The sequence below is a fragment of the Amphibalanus amphitrite genome, unplaced genomic scaffold (assembly GCF_019059575.1).
Source record: "Amphibalanus amphitrite isolate SeventyFive unplaced genomic scaffold, NRLGWU_Aamphi_draft 000632F_arrow, whole genome shotgun sequence".
Taxonomy (NCBI): domain Eukaryota; kingdom Metazoa; phylum Arthropoda; class Thecostraca; order Balanomorpha; family Balanidae; genus Amphibalanus; species Amphibalanus amphitrite.
In genome coordinates, this window is record NW_024882126.1 from 165,773 (window position 1) to 189,785 (window position 24,013).

Sequence of the window (24,013 nt, forward strand, 5' to 3'; positions counted from 1 at the left end):
AGGCAATCGCCAGGGGGCCAACGCCCCCCCCCCCTGGCCGTCCACGTTATGAAAAAGGCTGGGGAGGGTTAAAGTAAACCAAGGCCAAAACGTATGCATATCATTAAAAGTCAAGGCCCCTTCCAAGACATTTGCGAGGGAAAAGCGAAATTGAAATAAACAGAATGTGTTTCCAAATGATCTGCTCCAACTATACGTAGGTCAGAAAAATCAAATCCGTGTTTAGAACAGGGAAAGGGACCTGTTCCGAGTAAGTTTCCGAGTAAGTTTCTGCAACATAAATATTATCCCGCCGGAAAGACTAGCCATAGATTTTATGTAATCCTCAATGCCGTTCTCTAGGGGATTTACAGATTTAGATTACGGTATGCCAGTGTGAATGCTGAAAACGGTCCCAGAACATTATTGTCTGGCATTGCTGAAAGTAAGTTAACGCTTAAACATTAACCCTCGCCCTGGCAGGGGGGGGGGGTCGATGCGACCCCCCCCCCTAAGGTTTTTCGAAGCTAGCGTAAAAACGGCGGCGCGCAGCGCCGCCAAATTTGGCACAGCCTATGGGGCAACCTTTTTACATATGACCTGAAAATTTCAGGTCCGGGTGACCTTGGGTCAGGTCACCAGGTCAGAAAAACCGGTACAAGGTCATGGTCAAATTTCAATTTTCTTTTTGCACCTGTCCAACTCACAGTTTTGGACTGATTTCCTTCAAACTTTCAGGATGTGCTAAGTTCACCGAGTTGTATAACATATAGTTCGGGTTTTTTGAGGTCACTGACCTGAGGTCAGTTAGAGGTCATTACGTCGTAATGTTAAGCCTATGGGAAAATACTAAATTCGGAAAATACTGGAGATATCCGCTTCGTTCTATCACTTTTGTGCTTTGAAACCACAGTACTTAACAGCAGGTCACTTGGTGCTTCTTTGTTTGGTGTACTTATCCATGGGTCAGGTCAAATGAGGTCAACTGAGGACAAATGACGTTTTTGCCAATAACTTGGCACATAATGAGATTAGAGCTTAAAAAATGGTATCATTGTGTTCCTGGTGATCAGCCGAATCGAATGATATGCGATATGATGCAATTTAGTTAACTTGAACTTAATATATTAATTTAAGTTTACTTAAAAGTTAAGAAAAACTTTAAGTACACTTAAGCAAGCTAAAAAGTATATCATTCGACGTGCCTTGACGTGCTGAGTTCACTGGTGCTTTTCTTTTTGCTCTATCTTAATTAGATCAAAAGTTATAAGCGAAAAAACTTTTGACCCGTTTTTAGCGAAATTTTTACATTTATACCCCCCCCAAAACCCCCCTAAATATTGACCTAGAGCAACCAAATTTGCACAGGGGCGAGAACTCCAGGGGCCCCACCAACCTACCAAATTTGGTGTTTCTAGGTGCCATAGGAGCCAGTCGCGAGGGGGGGTCGCATCGACCCCCCCCCCCTGCCAGGCCGTGTTATGAAAAATGCCCTGCCAGGGCGAGGGAATCCGCGCCCCGTTGGGCTCTGCCGAGCAACGCGCCCCGTTGGGGGGGCCATTTTGGCCCCCCCTAAGATCTCGAGAACCACGCAACGTAGCGACAAGCGGCAAACGGTGCTGGATAGCCCTATCAGGGAACTACCTTGTGACCCAATTTTATTGACCTAGGTCAAACCGATGACGTCACAGGTCAGGTCAAAGGTCCAATTTTCACCGTTTACAGGCATTTCAAGAAATGCGTTGTAAAATCGAGTAAAATGCATTTCATTGAAAATCATCGATGGGGAAATGTTCTTCAAACACATATTTTGCTAGTTGAGGTCACTGATACCAGGTCAGGTCACTGAGGTCAGGTCACTGGGGGGTCACAATATGAAAGTGTCGTGTGATACATGTTTTATGGTCCATTTTACATGTCAAATGCGATTATGTGGGTCAGGGAGCCTTTGGGGCCAGCTTAGGTCACGTTTTGGTCAAAGTCAGGTCAAGGTCAGGTCAAGGTCAGGTCAAATAAGGTCAAATTTCAAAGCTGATATTTTTGAATAAAATGGGTATCGAATCGATGCAGCTCGTCACGGGGAGTTCAATGGTGGTCTTTGTTTTGCCGTGCGAGGTCTAGAATCGCTAAAAATTGAGTTCAAAAATTTGACGTCATCATTTTTGAACAGTTTTTTCGCTATAACTTGGCCAAAAAACGAGATATCGATCTGAAATTTGGTATGTATATAGAAGAGCGCAGGGACTATCACATATATTCCGGTTTTTTCGAAATTCGGAAAAAATTTTGGATTTGTTTTTAGTTTTTCTAAAAAAATCAATTTTTTGAATTTTTTGGGTCAAAAACCCAAAATTTTGAAAATCCGAGATAGCAGTTTTGTAGCGCCGCTTTTTGTCTATTAGACCATATAAAGAACTTTGAAATTGCTTGATAACTGTAGATTTGGTGAGCGTTTCAAGATTGCATGTTTTTTGCTCATTTTTGCTCGAACATGACCTCAGTTTGACCTCAATAACTCCTGACCTAAGGTGACCTAAGACTTGAAATTTGGTGTGAAGGTGTCAAATTGATGCTCGGAAAGGTACTGAAAATTTGGCGGCGCTGCGCGCCGCCGTTTTCTTGCTATTCAGGAAAAACCACAGGGGGGGGGGGCCAAAATGGCCCCCCCAACGGGGCGAGGGTTAACCCTCGCCGGACCTATTGGTTTTCTACATACGCGCCGGCCGAGGGGGGGGGGCGGGTACGACCCCCCCCTCGCCGTTTCGCCCCTGGTGGAGCTAGCGCGTCGCGGAAAAAACGAGCGTGTGCGCCGTTACGAGACGCAGAGATTGGTACCCGATTTTAAGGTCCTAGGTCAACCGGTGACCTCTGAGGTCAGGTCAAGTGCCCCAGGGTACGGTTCAGTTTTTGGTGAATAGCTTCGCAACAAACGGCCGCAGAGCCGCGATTTTGGCAGCATCGTGTTCGCCTCGCTCAGGCGCGTCGAATGATATACTTTTTGTTCGGGTCAGGTCAACTTAGGGTGTTGACCTCAGGTCAAGGTCAGGTCAGCACCCCCAGGTCACGAAGTTGGTCGAAAGAGGTCATGTAGCATATCATTCGATTCGGCAGGTCTTCCTGAGTCCATTGGTGGCTTTCTCGACACGCTAGCTCAATTTGATCGGGAGTTATTGACGAAAAAACTAATATGACCTTGATGACGTCATAAATGACGTCACGGAAGGTCAACATTGTAAAAGTGACGCATCTAACCTTGCAAGGAGTGCATCAAATCACGATTCTGTGTGCTTGAGATAGTTGAAGATCGTTCCCGGCACCAGAATAGCAGTTTTCATTTTTTCCCCATTGACTTATAATGGTGAGGTCACGAAAATGACCTGACCTCATATGACCTTTAGGAAAAATCCGAGATATGCAAGTTGTGAGACTCATAATGGATACTAGATCCTGCAAGTTTCATTTCCCTGTGACATCTCCTCTAGCAGTGAGGGCGTTGCGAAGTTGCGACATCTGAAGACCGTGCAGAGGTTCACTTATGACGTCATAGGTCAGTGACCTGACCTGACCCAAAAGTGCGGTTGGTGTCAAAAGATGCGGCTTAGATCAAAGGTCAGGTATGCCAAGTTTCAGCTCTCTATGGCCAGCGTGTTCGGAGCTATCGCGAAAAACCCCTATGGGGGGGGGGCGGCACCCGCCCCCCCCCCTCGGCCGGCGAGGGTTAAATAACCTGCTGAATAATGATATTTAAGGATAACGATGCAGTAGGTATTGCTGAGCGCTGCATGTATGATATATTACATGTTCATAGACTACCGTTGTAAAGACACCGTAGAACATAGACCTCTTAAGTAGAGTGGTGTATGATATGATGTTCAGTGTTCACTGTACGCTGTTGTATACTTGCACAGGGCTGCATCCGCCATTGTGACCGTGTCAATAATTGAACCGATGGAGACAAACATTAAAGGCGAAGTCTTGCATGGTTAAGAATAAGGTTTCCATAATTTAGTATATCGTGCCATTTTAAACTTTCATCGGCACAAACCACTCCTTCCTCCCATTCTGCGCTCTTCGATGGCAGCCCTGGGCACAGCGGGAGATAGCACATCCTCACACATAGCGGGCCAAAACCTTCTCGGAAATTCAGCACAGGGTGTGAAGGTGCGGGACTAGCCTGAGACTAGACAGGCCTGCCGTCCGATTCAATTAGGGAGAACGTGGCATCAGAACGTCCTGGCACGGCGCTGCAACTACAGGCCACTAAAGAAAACACGCGCCGTTAATTCATTGTGATCTGCAGCTCAGAATATAACAGAATATCAAACGAATCACAGAATCAGAATCACAAACGAAGCTCTTAAATTACACATTGTGCGGTAACCTGACAAAAAGTCAAATGACAAAAAGTCAAAAGACAAAAAGTAAAAACACAAAAAGTCAAATGAAAAAGTCAAAAGGGATAAAAGTCAAATGGAAGAAAGTCAAAATGTATAAAAGTCAAAACGTCAAAAATTTAAAAGTAAAAAGTAAAAAAAAACGAAAAGTCAAAACAGCAAAAAGTCAAAAAGGAGAAAAGTCAAACGTGAAGAGTCAAAACGGATAAAAGTCAAAAGCAAAAAATCAAATGCGGGAGGTCAAAACAGATAAAAGTCAAAATGTAAAAATCAAAATGGATAAAAGTCAAAATGTCGAAAGTTAAAAATAAAAAGTCAAACAGACAATACCTAAGTCAAAGAGATAAAAGTCAAATGACAAAAAAGTCAAAGAGACGAAAGTCAAATGGTAAAAAAATCGTCAAAAGTCCCCTGTTATTACGTGTTTTTCAGATGAATATTATTGAAAACACATTAATATGAAGTCCTCTTATTATCTTATTATGAAGTCAGACCATTCAACGACTTGAGCGAAAACAAGCTGCCCTTATCGATGTGGATTGTGCAATGTGCAACCATATCAAAAATGAAGCCACGCCAAGCCCTTTGAGCCCCAACTTCACTAAGTTGATAAATTTATGACTCGATCAACAAACACTTTACGGATTAATTACGATGCCCTTATCACTAGCATCGCTACTTGAAAGCCCTCAGCGAGGAAGGAGTGGATAAAGCCTGTGGTGTGTCCAATAAGAAGACTGCTGCCCAGATCAAGGCAGGCCAATGCATTATGGGCACTCATATTATTTGGATGGTCAGTGTTCCAAACTATAGGGGAAAGGTAACGGCCATTGAACTATATAAGTAGCTATGTAGTAGCACGTATCATAGGTCAACGGCGGTATCATCATAGGTCATAGGTATCATAAGTCAATAACATAGGTCATAGGTCACTCTCCACTTCCCGGTCCTCTTCCCGATATCTCTCCCCCCCCCCCCCATTCATTCTTCCGACTTCCGCAGTCCTCCCCGGTCCTCCCCCGCTCCCCCGGTCCTCCCCCGGTCCTCCCCCGGTCCCCCGGTCTCCCCCGGTCCTCTTCCAGTCCCCATCCGGTCCTCCCCCGGTCCTCTCTCACCTGGCCGGCGCAGCACGCTCCTGCAGCAGGCGTGCGAGCTCTGGCAGCAGCCCAGCCACTTGGCGGCGTACTGGGGCTCGGCGAACGTGGCGGAGATGGTGGCCGTGGCCGCCGCGTCCGACGCGTTGGCCAGCACCGTGACATTGCCGTCCAGCGAGTACAGGTACTGGGGGAGCGGCCCGGGGACGGTCAGCGGTCAGCGCTCAGCGGTCAGAGGTCAGCAGTCACAGGAGTCAGTTCAGTGGTCAGCGGTCACAGTGCAGTGGTCAGGTCATTGGTCATTGGTCAGCGGTCAGCGGTCAGCGGTCAGCGGTCACAGAGGCTAGCGGTCACAGTGGCCACAGCGTCGTGTTGCGCCGAACTCTGATATGCATCGCTTATAACGAGTGATCTTGGCAGATATTCGAATGCTGACAAAGATCGCTGAAAGCTGACAGCACGTCAAACATAATACGTGAATTGAGACATTACTCATAGCTTCCTGCGCTTGAAATGTGAGACATACTACCTATTCCATATGGAGGAGTAGGTCATGGGTGGTTGTCTTGAGCGCCCGGGCGCCAAATAAAACAACGCCTAATGCGAATGACACAACGGATCACCCCGATTCGCCCATGTCCGGCTTAGCGATATAATTTTATTGGAAACTCTAACGCACCGCATGTCACTGGTGGAGCGTGTTTCCCGCAGTAGCACGGTTCTTTCGCCACAATGGCTTAATATTGTAGGGACATAGTTACATATGTGCCCAGAGACGTGCTGCTCTGAAGCATTAAGCCATCAACCGCCGAGTTGGGAGAGTGTGCCTCTTTGGATAGGTCGCGTGGAGGATGTGTTGTGCACGTAATTGCAACTAAGTGAAATATGTGTGAAGCAGAGCAAACAGTGAGCCTCGTAAACAAAGACTATGTAGGTACGGGAAATGATCGCTGCAGCCACCAGTCCCCTCTGCAGCCACCGCTGCAGCCACCAGTGAGTGACACCCACCAGCCAGCTATGGCCAGGGTCCTCTGAATTTGCTCTAGGTTTGGGACGCGCGCTGGGGGCTCGGTCAGCCACTCACGTAGGTGACGGCGTCGCTGCCGTCGTGCCTCCGGAAGCGGTGCTGTCCGATCTGCAGCCGGCCGTCGGGCGGGAACCACTGCGGCCCGGCGTACGCGTAACACCAGGCGCACGTGACCAGGTCAAACTCGTCGGCCGGGTAGCCGAAGCCGTCCCGGAACCGACACACATCCGGCGTGGGCGGCTCCTCGGCGCCGGCCGTCTGCGGGGTACACGGAGCGCGGCGTCAGCGGCGCCCGCACTGACGGCACTCCAACTCAGACAGCCACACTAGAGGGAACTGATCAGGAACTTGGGCGCTCAAGAAGCTGATCTATAACGTCAGAGGCGACCAAGAAACTTATTATGTGGCGGCCGAGCTCCCCATTGGCTTTCATGTTGGGGATTACGATCAAAGAATAATGTTGTCACACTGTAGAGATTCTAATTTTTACAGATGCTGCTCATTAAAATGGACTCACGGTGGAAGCAACCAGGTGGGTGACGGCACGTGATCGCCTGAGGCGGTGGGGGGGGGGGGGGGTAAAATATTTTCGTCATTTAATGCTAAATGCAATCGCTGCGACTTTTTACAAGACCTTCTCCTCGTCGCTGTTTCTAGCTTTCAACGACTTGTCCCCGAGTGATGACTATCCTCACGCAAGATAGGATGAATGGAGCCAGCAAGTAAGCCCAAAAAACAGCAAAAATGTTACAAAACACTTCTTTTGATGGAGATGAATTGAATGGTTTTGGAGCCTCACGAAACATGTTTCAGATATGACTCGTCACACAAACTGACGCTGTAACTTGTAAGACTGTGTTCAAAAGTGTGAGCGGCAGCTCCGCAAGCACTTGTTGACGAATGGAAAGCGTAGGTACTGCCCGGTCGCCATAGCAACAAGTAAGCGTCACAAATTTCGAACACTATCCGAGTGCGCCAAGTTCGACTACATCGAGGACGATGGGTGATGGTTGCCAGCTGATTAAATTAATGAAACGCGAATAAATTCAACTTTTGTTTGAGATTGCGAGTAAAAATGGGTTTGTTAATTTCAAACATCATTGAATTAGTTTATGTAGATAAATTAACTACAAACGCCTCTGTGCAAAGTGTCTCAAAAATTATTTAAAGCTTATGAAAATCGTGAGTAGGGTTGGGAAAAGCAGGGAAAAGGATCACGTGACTAGCGTCCCAACCCAACCTTACCTGTAAGAATCTTGGGAGCAACCGTGCCATGCCTGAAATCAGGAACATGAATACTTGCAAAAATTGACTTTCGAATAGCAAATTGTTATCATATTTCATTTTATGCTAGCTAACTCGCGTCAAATGAAGTTTGTTACCGTCCTGTCTCAAAATGTCGTTCGTAGGTATTTATTATGCTTCAAAAGGACTTTGAGGCCGGATCATTCGCTGTACGGGTATCGGTTGACATGAAAACGAAAGAATAAGGATTCACCGTGAAAATGTTGTACTTTTGCCACTATTTATGTTCCTGATTTCATTCATATAACTGCACTGCCAGCCGCTTTATTGAGCATCCGCAATTCTTCGGTGCTCTTCAGTTAACAGTAGCCGTTTTCGTGACGGCCATCTGATGCCGATTTGGTGCAGATTGGGTCAAATGACGTTCAGTGTGTTCTTAACCCTCGCCCGTAAACGGTGTTTTGCCACCTTCGCCCATATTGGTGCGACACCCCCCCCCCCCCCCCACCCCCTGGCGTTTGAAAACGGAGCGTCGTAGAGCTTAGCGGAAAAGACCACCAACGGATTGCTCTCAACGAGATCTCGCGATTGGTGGTATATTTTTTGGTCCTAAGTCAACATTTGACCTACTTATGACCGGTCAAAGGTCAAATTTTCTAAAAAATCTAACTTTTTCAGATTTCCGCGCCGATTGCGGCAAAACGGTAAGAGATATCGACTTGAAACCTTTACTATCGTGATCCTTGATCAATTCTCTATCGTTTGGTCTGTGTTTTGTTTCGATGTCATAACTCTAAAAATGATGCGTTGGGAGCATCGGAAGTCTGCAAGGTCATTTGTGCATTGGGTCACGTCAGGCGTGTGACGTCACTGACCTGACCCTGACCCAAAATGAGCCACAAGAAACAACCGAAGATGCCTGAAATGGATAGCAAATTCGAATTCAGGGCATCAAAATGCCCCGAAAAGGCATACAAGTGCAAGAAGTCATTACAGGTCAACCGAGGTCACTGACCTTACCTTGACCTTTAGTAACCTTCAAAAGGTCAACGGACATTGTGCCAATGTCAAATCAGCCAGTTGTGATTCTAAAACAATCCATCAGTGTGTCAGGTCAGTCGGCATTTATACCAATGTGAAGCAATCTCCAATTTAGCGTAAATCTGGCCGGAGGTTGTTCCCTTTATGACGTCATAACTCCGTGACCTGACATGACCTTGACAAAACAAAAATACCAAAAGTTGCGCAAAGGATGCCCCAAAAGGTACTGAAAATTTGAGCAGGCTATCTGAAATTGTTCGGCGTGTAGCTAAGAAAAACCTCAGGGGGGGTTGCACCAACCCCCCCCCCCTACATGAGCGAGGGTTAAAAGTTATCAGTTTGGGCTCCACAGATGCTTAGACTCGTTTACATCATTTTTCTTAAAACTATTAGACGTTGTTTTCGATTAATACACTGAAAAAAAATCATGATACGAAGATATTTATCGTAAAAGAGATTTGGTGCAGATTTGGTCAAATTAGGTGCATTCGCCAGATAGCCTGTCTTGAAAACGGCTAATATTATCATTTGCTCACACGTTGTGTGCTCACGTTTTATGCTCTTCCTCTGGCATACAGTTCTGTCTAAGGCGTTCAGATTTTTTTTTTTTTGTAAAATATATGCCTCAAAATGGAAGTCAATGGGACGCATTGATGTCAGAAAATTAGTTTCTTAATCACTTCTGACGTCACGAATCAGCTTTTGAGCGGAACAGGATGTTGATTATTTCCCTGTAGTGTCCACGATGAACTGTGATGTGGTTATTTCCCTGTGGTGTTCACGACTGAACTGATACACACTGTGACTGATCCATACTATCACACACCGATGATCCACAATGATCCACACTGTCATACACTGGCACACACTGATCCACACTGATCCACACTGATCCACAGTATTCCTCAGGGTGACGACCAAACGCGGCACGGATGCATGCCTGCCGCTAAGACTGGCTCGTGATTATGTGACGAAAGATTAAACTTGCATTAAATGTATGCACTATGCACTCTCTGAAATCACGACTGAGCGCCTGATGGGAGCGATCGAGTACTCAGTGCCGGATGAAAAGGCTGAATGCGGGAGTACAGGGGCAGCTTCGTGGGTACTGCGTGTCTTCCTTCCTGGTGTGTGGATACCTGTCGGGAGCTGACGACCGTGGTCGAGCCGCGGCCTAATGGCTATTGACAACCACTCCAAGTAGCGCGGACCTAAACAAGGCCGTCCTCCGAGTTCAAAGATGTCGCCCAGCGTGTCCTCTTATCGTCCGATAACAATGAGTTTACCTAATGGAGGTCACACGAGTGACCAGCCAGGCGGTTGGATTCAGCTGGTCAGCTGCTCGGCTTGTTTTCTTCCGTCACTTCGATAACAATGACAGTGATTTATACCTGCATTGTAAATGCACTTGAATTACATTTGAGAGCTAACAGCTGCTGTTTGTGAAGTTGAATGTTATTTCAACAATTGTACAGTGTTTATTGCTATTATGCCCCTATGAACTGACGGCAAGTTCTCTATGCGCTGCAGGAAGCAGTAAATGTGATGGATCTGTCACTCCCACCATCAGTCGGTTTAGGCGCGGCCCTGTCGGCGGCGCGGGCGGCGCTCACCTGTTGGGGCAGCAGGTGGGTCAGCAGCGGCAGCAGCAGCCCGGCCGGCAGCCTCATGTCGGCTCGGACCCGCCTCCCTCCCGCACCCCTGGCACGACCGGACGGCGCGGAGCGCGGCGGACGACTGAGGACGGCCGCGGACCGCCCGGCGGCGGCCGGCGGCGCTGACCGGCGCGCGCCGACAGATAACGACGACACGCCGCTGACCGGCGGCGATAAACGCACGGACATTGTCCCACTGTCCGTCCCACTGTCTGTCCCACTGTCCGTCCGACTGTCCGTCCGACTGTCTGTCCCACTGGTCCGTCTGGCCGTCTGTCCGTCCCTCCGACTCTCCCACTGGTCCGTCCGTATGTGTCCGTCCGTCCGTCCGACTGTCCGTCCGACTGTCCGTCCGTCTGTATGTGTCCGTCCGTCCGACTGTCCGTCCGACTGTCCGTCCGTCCGACTGTCCGTCCGACTGTCCGTCCGACTGTCCGTCCGACTGTCCGTCCGACTGTCCGTCCGACTGTCCGTCCGACTGTCCGTCCGTCCGACTGTCCGTCCGACTGTCCGTCCGACTGTCCGTCCGAGTGTCCGTCCGAGTGTCTGTCTGTTCCTCTGTCCGTCCGACTGTCCCACTGGTCCGTTTGGCCGTCCGTCCGACTGTCCGTCCATCCGTCTGTTCTTCCGTCCGAGTGCCCGTCCGTAGGTCTCACTGGTCCGTCCGTCCGACTGTCTGTCCGTCCGACTGTCTGTCCGTCCGACTGTCTGTCCGTAGGTCTCACTGGTCCGTCTGTCCGTTCCTCTGTCCGTCCCACTCTCCGTCCGATCCGACTGTCTGTCCCACTGGTCCGTCCGTCCGTCTGGCCGTCTGTCCCACTGGTCCGTCTGGCCGTCTGTCCGTCTGTCCGTCTGTCCCACTGGTCCGTCTGGCCGTCTGTCCCTCTGTCCCTCTGTCCGTCCGACTGTCCCTCCGACTGTTCCCACGGTCCGTCTGTCCGTCTGTTCGTCCGTGCCCGCGGCTGTGTAGGTATCGACCCCCATCAGTTTTACTGCCGCTTGTTCATCGACCATTTTTTTTTTCAGCGAGCATTTTTACATTGACGAAAAGCTGTTTCATAACAGGTATACCGACTTAGGTATATGTTGTAATAGTTGTGGTCTTAAATTAACGGACACTGCTGGTTACCTGCCCCATGCGGCTGAAGCGATAGCCGTGGCAAGCTCTCGCCGGACAATCCTGGACGAACTCTAGTCGGAAAGCTTCCGACCTCTGCTCCGATCTCCGGCACGTCGATCACGTCCCGTCCTAACAAAGGCATGGCGCCGTTCCGGTGGCAGTGTGTGAAACTGCTTCAGTCTGCTCTGGAGAGCCACGATCCACCGACTACTCAGCACCACCGAATGTTGGCGCACCGCCGGCTTCCACACCACCGGCCTCCGAGGGACGCCGTCCGCCTGCCGGCGGCAGCTCATACCACACGACGGTAGGGGAATGGTGGTTTGAGCATTTGACAGAAATCCACATTTTTCTAACACAAAAACACCTTGGCACACCTGTATCATTGGGTTCAATTCATGTGCCTTAGTGACCTGACCTGGTATTATCAGTGACCTCTAATAGCAACATATGCACTAGGCAACTGACGCCCTATCGCTGATTTTCGATAAAATGCGTTTTACTCGATGATATAGCGCATTTTCTAGAAGACCCGTGAACGGCAAAACATTTTATCTTTGACCTGACTTGTGACGCCATCGGTGACCCTGAGGCCAATGAAATTGGAGTTCCATCAACAAATTTGACAGGGCTTTCGAGCGCCGTTTGAATTTTGCGGATCCGTCCGGTAGTTTCGGAGATACGAGGGGGCAAGGAATAGGGGGGGGGGGCCTATTCCTTATAGGGGCCCTATTGAGGGGGCCCCCTCCCCCCCCCCCACCACCACCAGGGCACGGGTTAAGGTGGGATGGTCACTTTAAGTGCTTCTGGAAAGGGCCCCGAGTGTTTCACCAGGTCTGACGGCGCGGCGGCGTGCCGTACATACGGTATACAAATGCGGGCACACGGGCCATCCCGCCTGCATTGAGGAGAGCTGTGCGGGGGCACGTCGGGCAGTTCAGGACGGCCGTCAGGGCCGTCAGCCAGCTGTCAGTAGATATGTCATTTACAAGGCAGACCAGTCGCAGAGGAGCGCTCTTCCAGGGCATGCCACGCTCACAGCTCATTGTTTTGTAGTCGGCCCCCACATTGATCGACCTGCCGTCAGCCGGCTGCTCTCAGACGGCACATCTGTGATGCATATGTAAGCACGCGCAGGACTCAGAAGGCACCGACAAATGCATGTTTATAGGACGGGACTGACATCAGTTTCGAATTCGACTTAACCTTCGCCCCAGTGGGGGGGGGGGGGGGCATATGTTACCACCCTGTCGCGTTTTTTTTTTTCGTGTGAATAAAAAACCGCGCCGCGCCGCTTGGAGTAGCTTTTTGAACATCAATTTTGGACAATGTGTGAAATTTTTGACCCCAGGTCATGTCAGGTCAGGTCACCAGGTCAAGTTAACTGACCAAGCCTAAAAAAGTTTGCAATCACGCCCAGCCTGCGATGTTTGCCAGAGAGGTTTTAAACTTGGTGGATTGCATGATGTTATGGGCGCCTACAATTTTTATATCTCGGATTTTTTATATCGGTGACCTAAGGTCAGGTCAGTGGCGTGACCTTTCCATTATAAGTCGATGGAGAAAAACGAAAATGCCTCTAGATCCTTGTGTACGCATAGGAACAGTCCAAATATTTCAGAATCACAATAATTTGGACCACCCGTGACGACCAGGGTGTCTTTTTTGCTGATAGCCTCTAGAAAGGTCATCCGAGGTCATTTGAGGCTACAAACAGATTTTTGCCAATAACTCTCGATTGGAAAGAGATAGAACACTGGGGATGGTCTCATTGTGTTTGTTATGCCGAGACGCATCGACTGATATGCAACATGACCTTTTCCGGTCAGGTCATGACCTTATTGAGTTCGATCCCTGCCTGCATATTACTTTTTAACCCGCGCCGGGCCGGTGCTCCGCGACTTCCGCGCCGGGCCGGGGAGGTGTCTGAACATCCCCCCTCGTCTAACTCGGCTCCTGGGCCACGTAGCAGCACGCGGTAAGCGGCATTCGAAAGAGCGTCAAAAATAATGACGGAATAGCTTCAGTCATTTTTTGGGTCAGATCAAAGGCCAGCAGGTCGCCAGAGGTCATCAAAGGTCAAATGTAGGCCATTTCAACAATTTTGGAAACTGCCAATGGCTAACTCGGGAACCAATAGAGCTACAGCGCCGCGGAAAGCGCATTCGATTGCTCTTTCATAGACTTTTCTGAATAATGTACTAAGATTTGACCTCAGTTCAACGGTTTAGCCTCCAGAGAGCAAAAACTGTAAAAATAGCCGTTTTCATCAAAAACAGTTTTTCGGTAATAACTTTTAATTCAAGCAAGCTCCACGAAATTACTTTTGCCAGCATCGTGTTCCTCTCGTCGAGACGTGTCGAATGAACTTTTCGCTGACCTTGAAAGGTCATTTTGAAAATTTGACCTCAGGTCAAGGTCATCACCTGGCCGGAAAGGGTCATGCTGCATATCGGTCGATCCGTATCGCCGAACTGAATACAGCTGACGTGTTTTCATCGCTCTAGCACGTCTCTATCAAAAGTTATAGCCAAAAAACTGCTGGTGACCGTTCATGACCTAAGATGACCTCAGGGGCACACAGAGGTGTCACCGATGCATTTTTCCGATTCAGTGTGTCATGTTTACCCATGAACCGATGTTTGAGAGGGTTTTGAACATCATTCGTCCACAAGAGGCGCATTTCAATTTTCTCCCATTGACTTATAATGGAGAGATCGTAAAATTGACCTGGCCTTAGGTCACCGATATCAAAATTCCGAGATACGAATTTTGTACATCCTGTTACTCTTATAAATCGCTGAAAGTTTCAAGGCGATCGTTCAGCCAGCCGCTGTAGCTCTGACGAGGATTGGAACTTTTTCTGAGGTGAGGTCACTTGACGTGACCTAGTGACCTGACCTTGAAAGCCCTGGGTCTGAAATTTTCATAACATATGTGGAAAAGACGCATTAAGAGGTGTGCTAAAAACGGCGGCGCTTCGGGCCGCCGTTTTTGAGATATCTGCGAAAAACCGCATGAGGGATGTTCAAACACTCCCCCCCCCCCCGGCCCGGCGCAGGTTAAGAATTTTAATTTGTAGATGCACTGCCGGGAGAGTCTCTGGTCGACACGATCTCACAGGTCCCCATTTCCATTGTAAGTAGCTGGTGGTTCATTGGTGAGCGTCCGACAGAGCTCTGCTAGTCTGACCTGACCCGAATGTACCCTGGGTCTGACCGTGGTGTCGCCTCCGCCCTGCAGCGACACCTATACCTCACCAGCTGGCGCCGACAGCGGCACCTGTTAGCCACGAGCGTTGATTGATTACGTGACAAAAGATCGTAAGACAAAAGATCGTAACGTTACGTTCGTAAAGTAGATAATCGTATAGAATAGTGTTGTTACGAGCGAGCGAGCGCAGCGAGCGAAGCGATGTCTTTTGAATATAACGGGAAAATCTCAGTATGAGATATGCCCGGCCCGGCCCGGCCTGTAAAGGCCTGGCTACACTATGCGTTTTCTGCGTGCGTTTTTTGCGTGTTTGCGTGATTTGCGTAATATCGTTCTAGAAGAAAGCTATATTTAATAAAACTTTTACATAAGTTATGTATAAAAGGTAATGCAATTCTTATATTAGCTAAAATTGAGTATGAAAAAAGCAGTACAAAAACGTAATATCGTTTTTTACTAGCACAATATCACGCAAAAGACGCAAACACGCAAAAAACGCACGCAGAAAACGCATAGTGTAGCCAGGCCTTAACGCTTTTGAGAGGCTTATATCTCAGCAACCTCTGAACCGACTAGCCTGCGGTCTTTTTTGCTGGGTAGCCCCAACCCTTCTTCCCCGTAATTGACTACTTTTGATACATCTCAGTGGCCGTCGTGGCACGTGCCACGTGAGAAGTCAAGGGTGTTCAAGCAGTTTTGCAAAAGTAATGATTTTGAGAGGCCCATATCTCAGCAGCGGCTTGAGCGATTGTCTTGCGGTAATTTTTATAGGGTAGCTCACTGAACTCTATAATGTGGAAGGCGCATCGGCCGCCAGATGGTGTCCAACGGTGCCGCCATGTTGCGCAGACCAGGAAGCGGCCGCCGCCTGTGTTGGGGAATAGGGAATTCGGGACCTCGATTTACGTTTGCGGTCGCTGCATCCGTTACGTTCAAGCTATGTGGACACGGAACCCGGCATCTTACGCAGAATTGAGCGGAAAATAAGGTGAAATCCTAAAAAAAAATTACCAGATACAAGGAACTAATACGTTAAACCCCTATAAGTCAATGGGGAAATATGAAAATTGCTATTTTGGCGCCGAGAATGATCTGAAACTATCTCAAGCATATAGAATCATGATTTTATGCACTCCTTGCAAGGTTCTATGCTTCATATTTGCATTGTTGCCCTTGCGTGACGTCATTTGTGACGTCACAAGGGTCGCAGTTTTTCCTCAATAACTCCCGATCAAATTGAGCTAGCGAGTCGGGAAAGCCACCAATGGACTCAGGAAGACCTGCCGAATCGAATGATATGCAACATGACCTCTTTCGACCAACTTCGTGACCTGGGGGTGCTGACCTGACCTTGACCTGAGATCAACACCCTAAGTTGACCTGACCCGAACAAAAAGTATATCACTCGATGCGCCTGAGCTAGCTGAACACGATAATGCCAAAATCGCGGCTCTACGGCCATTTTTGGCGAAGTTATTTACCAAAAACCAAACCCGTGCCTTAGATCACTTGACCTGACCTCAGTGGTCACCGGTTGACCCGGGACCTTTACAGTGGGTTCCTACCAGTCGCTCTGCATTATGCTTTGTCGCAAACGACCACTTAACCGCTTAATTCTAGTTTAATTAGCGGCGCATTAGCGAGGTGGGTTCAATCAACCCCCTCGGCCGGGGCAAATATAGGTCCGGAGAGTGAATTTGAGGAATTCTGAAGATACGATCGTGTTCCCCACTCAGTTCTGCGTAAGATGCCGGGTTCCGTATCTACGTAACTTGAACGTAACGGATGCGGCGGCCGCAAACGTAAATCGAGGTCCCGAATTCCCTATTCCTCAACACAGGCGGCAGCCGGTTCCTGGTCTGCGCAATATGGCCGCCACCGTTAGACACTACGGCCAATAGGGTTGAAGCGGCAGTGCTCCCCTGTGGGGTAGCTGCATCCCTTCTACCAAAGGTCGGATACCCTTGATCTATGTGAGTGACCCCCAATGCACGTGCAAAATACAAAAAGAAGAGGTGCCAAATTTGTTCCCATTTCAGTAACTCGGTAATTACTGGGGCGATTTCGAACCAATGATGGACAACAGACATCTTTAACCGGCCTTCGATAACAGTTACCGGGTTTACATGAGCGATCCGTTCCAAATACGCACTACGCTAATGCGCATCAGCTCCCTGCAAACGTATCTACGGCACCGGTTACATGAGACTAATTCGTTTTATCTACGTCAAACGGATCTTGTTTGGCTCACCCGGGCTGACTCCTCGAAAGCCGGTAATTCGCATCACAAACGGAATAGGATTAGCGTACAGTCATGGCGCAGTTGCGGCATTTACCGGGACGACTGAACTAATTTTAAATACTTATATCATTTGATAGGCTCAAAAACATTAAATATTAACATGAAATCAAAAAATGAAAACAAAGTTTTCTTGTTTTAAGTCACTGAGCACTGATTCGCCATGCAGCGACAGCAGGTTGGTCAGAAAAAAAATTATCTATAAAAATATTTTATTCCTTTTTTTTATCTTTATCATTCACCTTCAAAGACTAAACCGAAATACCAACATTTCTTTTTGCTATTTTTTACGAGGCAACCAATAAAAAAACGCTTAGTATTTTGCATTTTGACGCTTCCATTCAGCAAAGAATAGTTCTTGTGAAATACGGCCCGAACCGAATTCACTATATTTATTTTTGAAAACTTGACAAAATACCGACATATTTTTTTAATTATTATTTCAAAGAAGCAAATGAAAAATACCTATTATTTTGCATTTTAATGTTTCTTTTTGGAAAGAAATAGTTCCTGTAATACGTATCTTGGTCCTATTCGCTTCTAAGCCTCTTTCCCAGCGGATTTTGTTCGGACCGCCGATTCGTATTAGCAGGTGGATACATGAGTCGGTAGTACGCTCCTGATTCGCATTAGCGGTGAATCCGATCGTGATACGTATTTGCTTTGCTCATGTTACCGCGGATCGGATCGCCGATTCGTACTAGCAGGTGGCTACATGAGTCGGTAATGCGTTCCTAATTCGAATTAGCGGCTAAATACGTATTTACTGTGCCCATGTAACCCCGATAATTGACTCCTATAACTAGGATTGGATTGAAACTAGGATCCTATAACTAGGAGAATTGCGACTTCGATAGTGATAACGCGATAAACATCTGTTGATGACTCGTAAAGCGATGACGATTCAATATGAAAATGTAACAGTGCGAAGGAAAAACTATTTTTTAACGCCGTTTACTTGAGCCGCTTAAAGGGACACTCCCACCTTAACATTAGTTTTGAGTTGAGATAGCCAAATTGGTGGCCATGATACCGGTTTGGGCACTCACAACATCGAAAAATGCTTTAATTCGAAGATATGGAATATCAAACTTGCAGTTTTCGGATTCTAAGGGGCTAATGCATTGGAATGCCCCCTTAGAATTTGTGACGTCAGCGGGGATCTAACGATTTTTAAATCTTAGACTAAAACCATCGTTAACACGTGGTGGTATACGCTGCTTTGCGCGCAACGTCTGCCACACTTTAAGGCTGCCAAATTATTGCTTCCAAATAAAGTCGCTAGTAACAGGGGAGATCCCAAAAAGTAAACAAAAGTAAAAGCCTAATATCTTGAAAACCAGTGAATATTTTTCGGTGAAATTTGGTAAATATTCGTTTTTGCTCTTTCTGAACCAAGGGACATAACTTTCATGCCAATTCATTAACTTTTTTGAAGGTGGGAGGGTCCCTTTAACCCTATTCCTGGCGGGGGGGGGGCCTCAGGAGCCCCCCCTGAGGTTTTTTGGTTATTTCTCCCAAACGCTTTGAGCTAGGAAGCTCAAATTTTCTGACTTTTACTAAAAGGCTTTTACGCAACATTTCTGAAAATTTTGAGTTGATCTGACCTCAGGTCAGGTCACCAGAGGCGGTTTGGTGACCCTACCTCAGAAAAGTTTGCAATCACGCCAGAGCTAGAGTTTTTGACCGATCAATTTCTTCTCTTCAGGCTTTAGTTAGGGTACCAGTATGTGCAATTTGTATATCTCAGAATTTTCATATCTGTGACCTGAGGTCAGGCCAGACTCGTGACCTTTACATTGCAAGCCTATGGGAAAATATTGAAACGCCTCCTGCTTCGTGTAAACGAGTCAAAACCACCCAATTCTTTCAGTATTATGGAAGATTATCTCATCGGTGATGATCCTGGTGCCGCTAATTGACAGGGGCACCGGCAAAGGTCATCTGAGGTCATGTGACGTCATAAATCGTTTTTCTGTAAATAAATCACGACATGATGGTGCTAAAGACTTGTAAGTGGTACCAAACTGCTCGCCTGGTCAAGGCGCGTCGTTTGGTATGCAGCATGACCATACCCCACAACCTCATTGATGAATGACCTGACCTTGACCTCAGGTCAAATTTCAAATTGACCTGTGAAGGTCATCACATACTTATTTCGCATCGCCTCGGCGAGAGCAACAAAAAATGTATTGGTGTTATGTCTCTATGTTTCTTAGTTTAAAAGTTATATACATAGGTACCTAATTCCAAAACATTTTATCGTTGATGACCTCTGGTGACCTTAATATTGACCTGACCTGAAAATGTTTTGTGTAAAAGTTGTAGATCTTTAATCGACCTATCAATTGCCGTTCGCCGTTTGTCGCTGCGATGTGTAGTTTTTGAGATCTGAAGGGGGGGCCGAATCGGCCCCCCCCCGCCAGTTTCTTGTCCCGGCGGAGCCCGCCAGGAATAGGGTTAAGCAACATTTTAACCTTCCAGGCGGTGGGGGGTGGGGGGGGGGAACATGGGTTTAGTTGTATTCACTTCAAAAAGGTACATGAAAACGGCAGCACATACACTCATTTATTCGGCACATATACAACGCGTTGCTTTTAGGTGTCATTGAGCCATCTAAGCTCTGAAATAACATCAATGTATGGTCGAGCTTACGACGGTCACTTACCACGCGAACACAGAAATTGATAAGCTTTGTATGCGCTGGAGTTGGGCTGCACCATGTGAATACCATATTTTGACTGTACGATCTTTATCTCATACGATCATTTGGCGTGCGATCATTTTCCTTGACGATCTTTAGCGAATACGATCTTTTGTCCATACGAGCATTATGTCGTACGATCTTTATCCATTACGACTTTTTGGCATACGATCATTTTCCTTGACGATCTTTAGCGAATACGATCTTTAGCGAATACGATCTTTTGTCCATACGAGCATTATGTTGTACGATCTTTATCCATTACGATATTTTGCATACGATCAACTGCCTACGATCTTCTGCCATACGATCTTCTGCTTTACGATCTTTTGTCCGGTTACTCTAACAGAGACCTTTCGACAACGGATATAACCTCGACAACAGACATAACCTGGGGGGATTCGCGGGGTAAAAATAGGTGTCGCAAAAGTACATAAGGACACCATTACACATAGCAAAAAAAAAAACACAACCTAACCTGACCTCACCTATGTAGCCTAACCCAGTCTAACTTTACCTAGCCTAGCCCCACCTAACCAAGGCTAATCTAATCCAACGCACACTTTTTGTTCATACGTAATTTATATGTAGGGTAAGGAGAGGTAGCTTCGTGAAATCCTCAACTTCGTGATTCGCAATTGCTCAGAAATATAAAGACTTACAGCGCTATCAACCATCTCATCCTGTGAGGCTCGGGAAGTAGGGGGAGTGACTTTTTGGTTAGCAGTTGTCCCTTCTTCGGTTTATTTGGGTAGGGGAAAATGGGGGAACACCGCCCTAGTGGTGAACACCGCCCACCCCCATATCAGAAATATGAAAAGGTCTAGGGGCGACAGCTGACTGTCTTTTGGCAGCGTGACGTCAACAGAAGTGCAGGTATGAGCAGTGCACCGCATTAGTTTAGGTGATTTGCGAGAAGTTCCAAATTTTACGTTTCGTGAATACGTTTTATACTTTTTCTAGCATAATTAGCAGAAGAAAACGTATCTTATTTGACAGGGAATAGTCCTAAAGTGGTATTTTTTGCCATAATTAGGACTTATCAAAACGTTTCGTGCTTCTGCTCGAGCGCCATTTTTGTCGTGCTGGCATATTGAAGGATGTTGTCGAAAAATACAGACCCTTGGGTAGCACCACCCACTTGAACAATTTGGTATTTAATAGCACATTGTGATACCTGACCCAGGAGTGATGCATTTCATATAAAGAAAAAACGTTGTTGTTATGCTTTCTTTTTACAGGATAATGATAAAATTCGAGAAAATGAAATTTCGGGGCTTAAGATCGTCTAGTTTTATAAATGAGTAGGTATTACATTGTACCAGGGATATAATAAAATTGTTCCCACTGCATTTGATGATTATACTGAAACGCCTCGAAATTTACGATAAGAAACACAACTTAATAGTTCAGCAATCTGCAAAGTTCGTTGCCTGCTGAGCTCGGACGTTGTTACCCAATGGGCGGTACGTTACCCCGAAAAAGTAGACTTTTACTAAATGTGGAATTATGCAATTATGAACGAAATTACAAAAAAAAACAATTGCGTGATATTCATGTAAAATTAATACGACAATCATATGAAACTGAGAGATTGACCATGTAGCCAAAATTACGTGACTAGACCCTAAAAGGTTAAGGGGGTCGGTGTTTCCCCGTCTTCTCCTACCTATATGGTATAACCTAAAACATATTTTTCGATGGCGATTCTTCTTTTTCTGGGTTTATTTGAATTAGTGTACCTTTCTCAACTTGCCGAATAGAGGATAACCAAGCGGTGTTTGGTTTGCTAGGTCCATGTCATGTATGTCAGTGGGCGACATTTTTGTCCCGCTTTCCCTAAACCTTTGTAATGCTGCCAAATGAAAAAATATTGTACAGGTTCTCAACTTCGTGAACCCTAACTTCGTGATGAAAAAGTAAAGTAATACATAATTCCCTGAAAAGCCACCCAGGTTCTTATTATACTCTTTCCTAAAAGATATATACTAATATTTTCCATTGCCAAAATTTACCTGTACGCTGCCCGCTGCGATTTTATGCTTAGCCACAGGCAAGGAGGGAAAGCACCAGTTATGGTCTGAAGGCAACATGCAAGATACGCTGACGGGTTTTGAAAGACACCAAATTCAGCAAAGCTTCTCACTTCTGCGGCATCCCAAAACAAAAGCTTGTTTATTATCATTGAAAGATAATTCACGAAGTTATGACCCTACAGGGGTCGGCGGTCGCTTCCAGATCTTGAAATTGACTGGGCCGATTGAGTTCAAATTTGGTACACCGCTAGAGACCGGCGAATAGGGTCTCATGCACAAGTCAATTGGACAAAGCTTGCACGTGCGCACGTGCAGGGTGACGCTTTCAGATCTCGAAAATGGCCGGGCCGATTGCACTCAAATTTGGCACACCGCTATAGAACAGCGAATACGATACCGTGCACGTCAGTTTGTAGCACACCCACTCCGGGCTGCACGTGCAATGCTCGTTCTCTCGTTTGGCGGCGGGCGTTTTTGCTGCATTTACAGAGGTGCTTGCTCAAACAACCTGCGGTCCCGCGATGCGGAGCCCAGCATCGCAGATGCTGGTAATTCACGAAGTTATGACCCTACGTACGAAGTTAGGAGCAAAAACGTCTTTTTTAAAATGCAATTTGCGAATATGCCAACTAAGAGGGACCATAGCGTGTGCAATGAAATGGTCGTGCTAAGCATGCCTCAGCCTTTGCATACCAACGTAAAACGTTGGCTGTGGAGGAAGATTTGTATTTTTTCACGAAGCTACCTCACCTTACGTACGAACATTTGCGATGTGTACCTACTTTTGTCCTTCGTATCTGCATTTACTGACGTACACTTAGCACACGTACTTTTGCGATGCGTACTTTTTTCTCAGCCCCCTGGGGATCCGACGACCCCCCTTGTCTTATGTATGTACGGTAGCAGAGCTGGTAAAACACCAATACTGGTGACGTTTAAAGGGACCCTCCCGGCTCCCACCTTCAAAAAAGTTAATGAATTGGCAGGAAAGTGATGTCGCTCGGTTCAGAAAGAGCAAAAACCAATATTTACCAAACTTCACTGAAAAATATTCACCGGTTTTCAAGATATTACCTAGGCTTTTAATTATGTTTACTTTTTGGGATCTCCGCTGTTCCTTGCGACTTATTTTGAAGCAATAATTTGGCAGCTGAAAGTGCGGCACTTGTTGCGCGCAAAGCAGTATATATAGCACTGAACTCATATATAGTATATACTACCGCATGCTACCAAACGTTTAAGTAAAAGATTTAAAATCGTTAAATCTGCGCTGACGTCACACATTCAGAGGGCATTCTAATGCATTAGCCCCTCTGAATCCAAGTGCTGCATCTTTGAAATTAGATATTTTCGATTTGAGCCATTTCTTGATGTTGTGAGTACCCAAACCGGTAAGTGCAAGCCAGGGAACTAATTCTGGCTATCTCAGCTCAAAGCTAATGTTAAGGTGGGATGGGCACTTTAAAGTGATAATGCCGCCCTTCGAAGCTTGGAGAGAGGCAGGTGGCCGGTTATCAGCCAACAGGCGGTGATTTAAGCCGACGATACCCAAACCGTTACGGCCCGGGAACTGGCTAAAGATGACGTACGTGATGAATGGTTCGGCTGTCGACTTTTTTAAACTCGTGGTTATTAAAGATTAGGATGCCGCCCCTGTCGAGTGCCAAGTGCCGCCCTTATCAGGTGTGTAGTGGTCGTCATTACCGGCCCAGCGAAGATCCCTAATATTCCTCCATAATACTACAATACTATAATACTATATCATACATAATGTAATAATCTCTTAGGTATAATAATCTGTCCTCGGCCACTGGCGCGCTCTAGGCTCCTGGCGAGCCTCCGGCCATCAGCATCCCTACAGGCTGCAGCCACTAGCGCCCTCCAGACTTCAGTCGAGGCTGCTGGCACCCCTGGGTTCGTCATGTCATCTTCTCACTTCTCAGGCTCAGAGTGTCTGAGGGCCGACAGAACTTCTCCCTATTAATCAGCGGCCGTCAGTAGCCGCAGGGGCGTTAAGTGATCCCCCCCCCCTCCCCCCCCCCACACACACACACCTCTCATTGAGCTCCTCGTTGATGTGCCTGGGGCAGCCGGTCGCCTTAATCATCCATCGCCAGGTTCTTCATGATCATGCCTGGGCTTCTCGGACAGATATAGGGAATCCTTCATTTTATGTGGGCAGGCTGTCCCGCTGTGCGCCGGCTGT

The 24,013-nt window shown here is 47.1% G+C and overlaps 1 protein-coding gene across 1 annotated transcript in view; it reads right to left on the minus strand.

The window, feature by feature from the left end:
- The window catches only part of LOC122363641 (calcitonin gene-related peptide type 1 receptor-like), a 45,186-nt gene extending 34,682 nt beyond the window's left edge, over window positions 1–10,504 (minus strand). Inside the window, exons 1-3 of the mRNA XM_043333147.1 lie at window positions 10,394–10,504; window positions 6,552–6,752; window positions 5,489–5,654 (exon numbers count right to left, since the gene is read on the minus strand). Of these exons, the coding sequence (XP_043189082.1) occupies window positions 5,489–5,654; window positions 6,552–6,752; window positions 10,394–10,450 (424 nt within the window). The 5' untranslated portion in view covers window positions 10,451–10,504. The remainder of the gene's footprint in view (window positions 1–5,488; window positions 5,655–6,551; window positions 6,753–10,393) is intronic.
- Window positions 10,505–24,013: the final 13,509 nt, after the last annotated feature.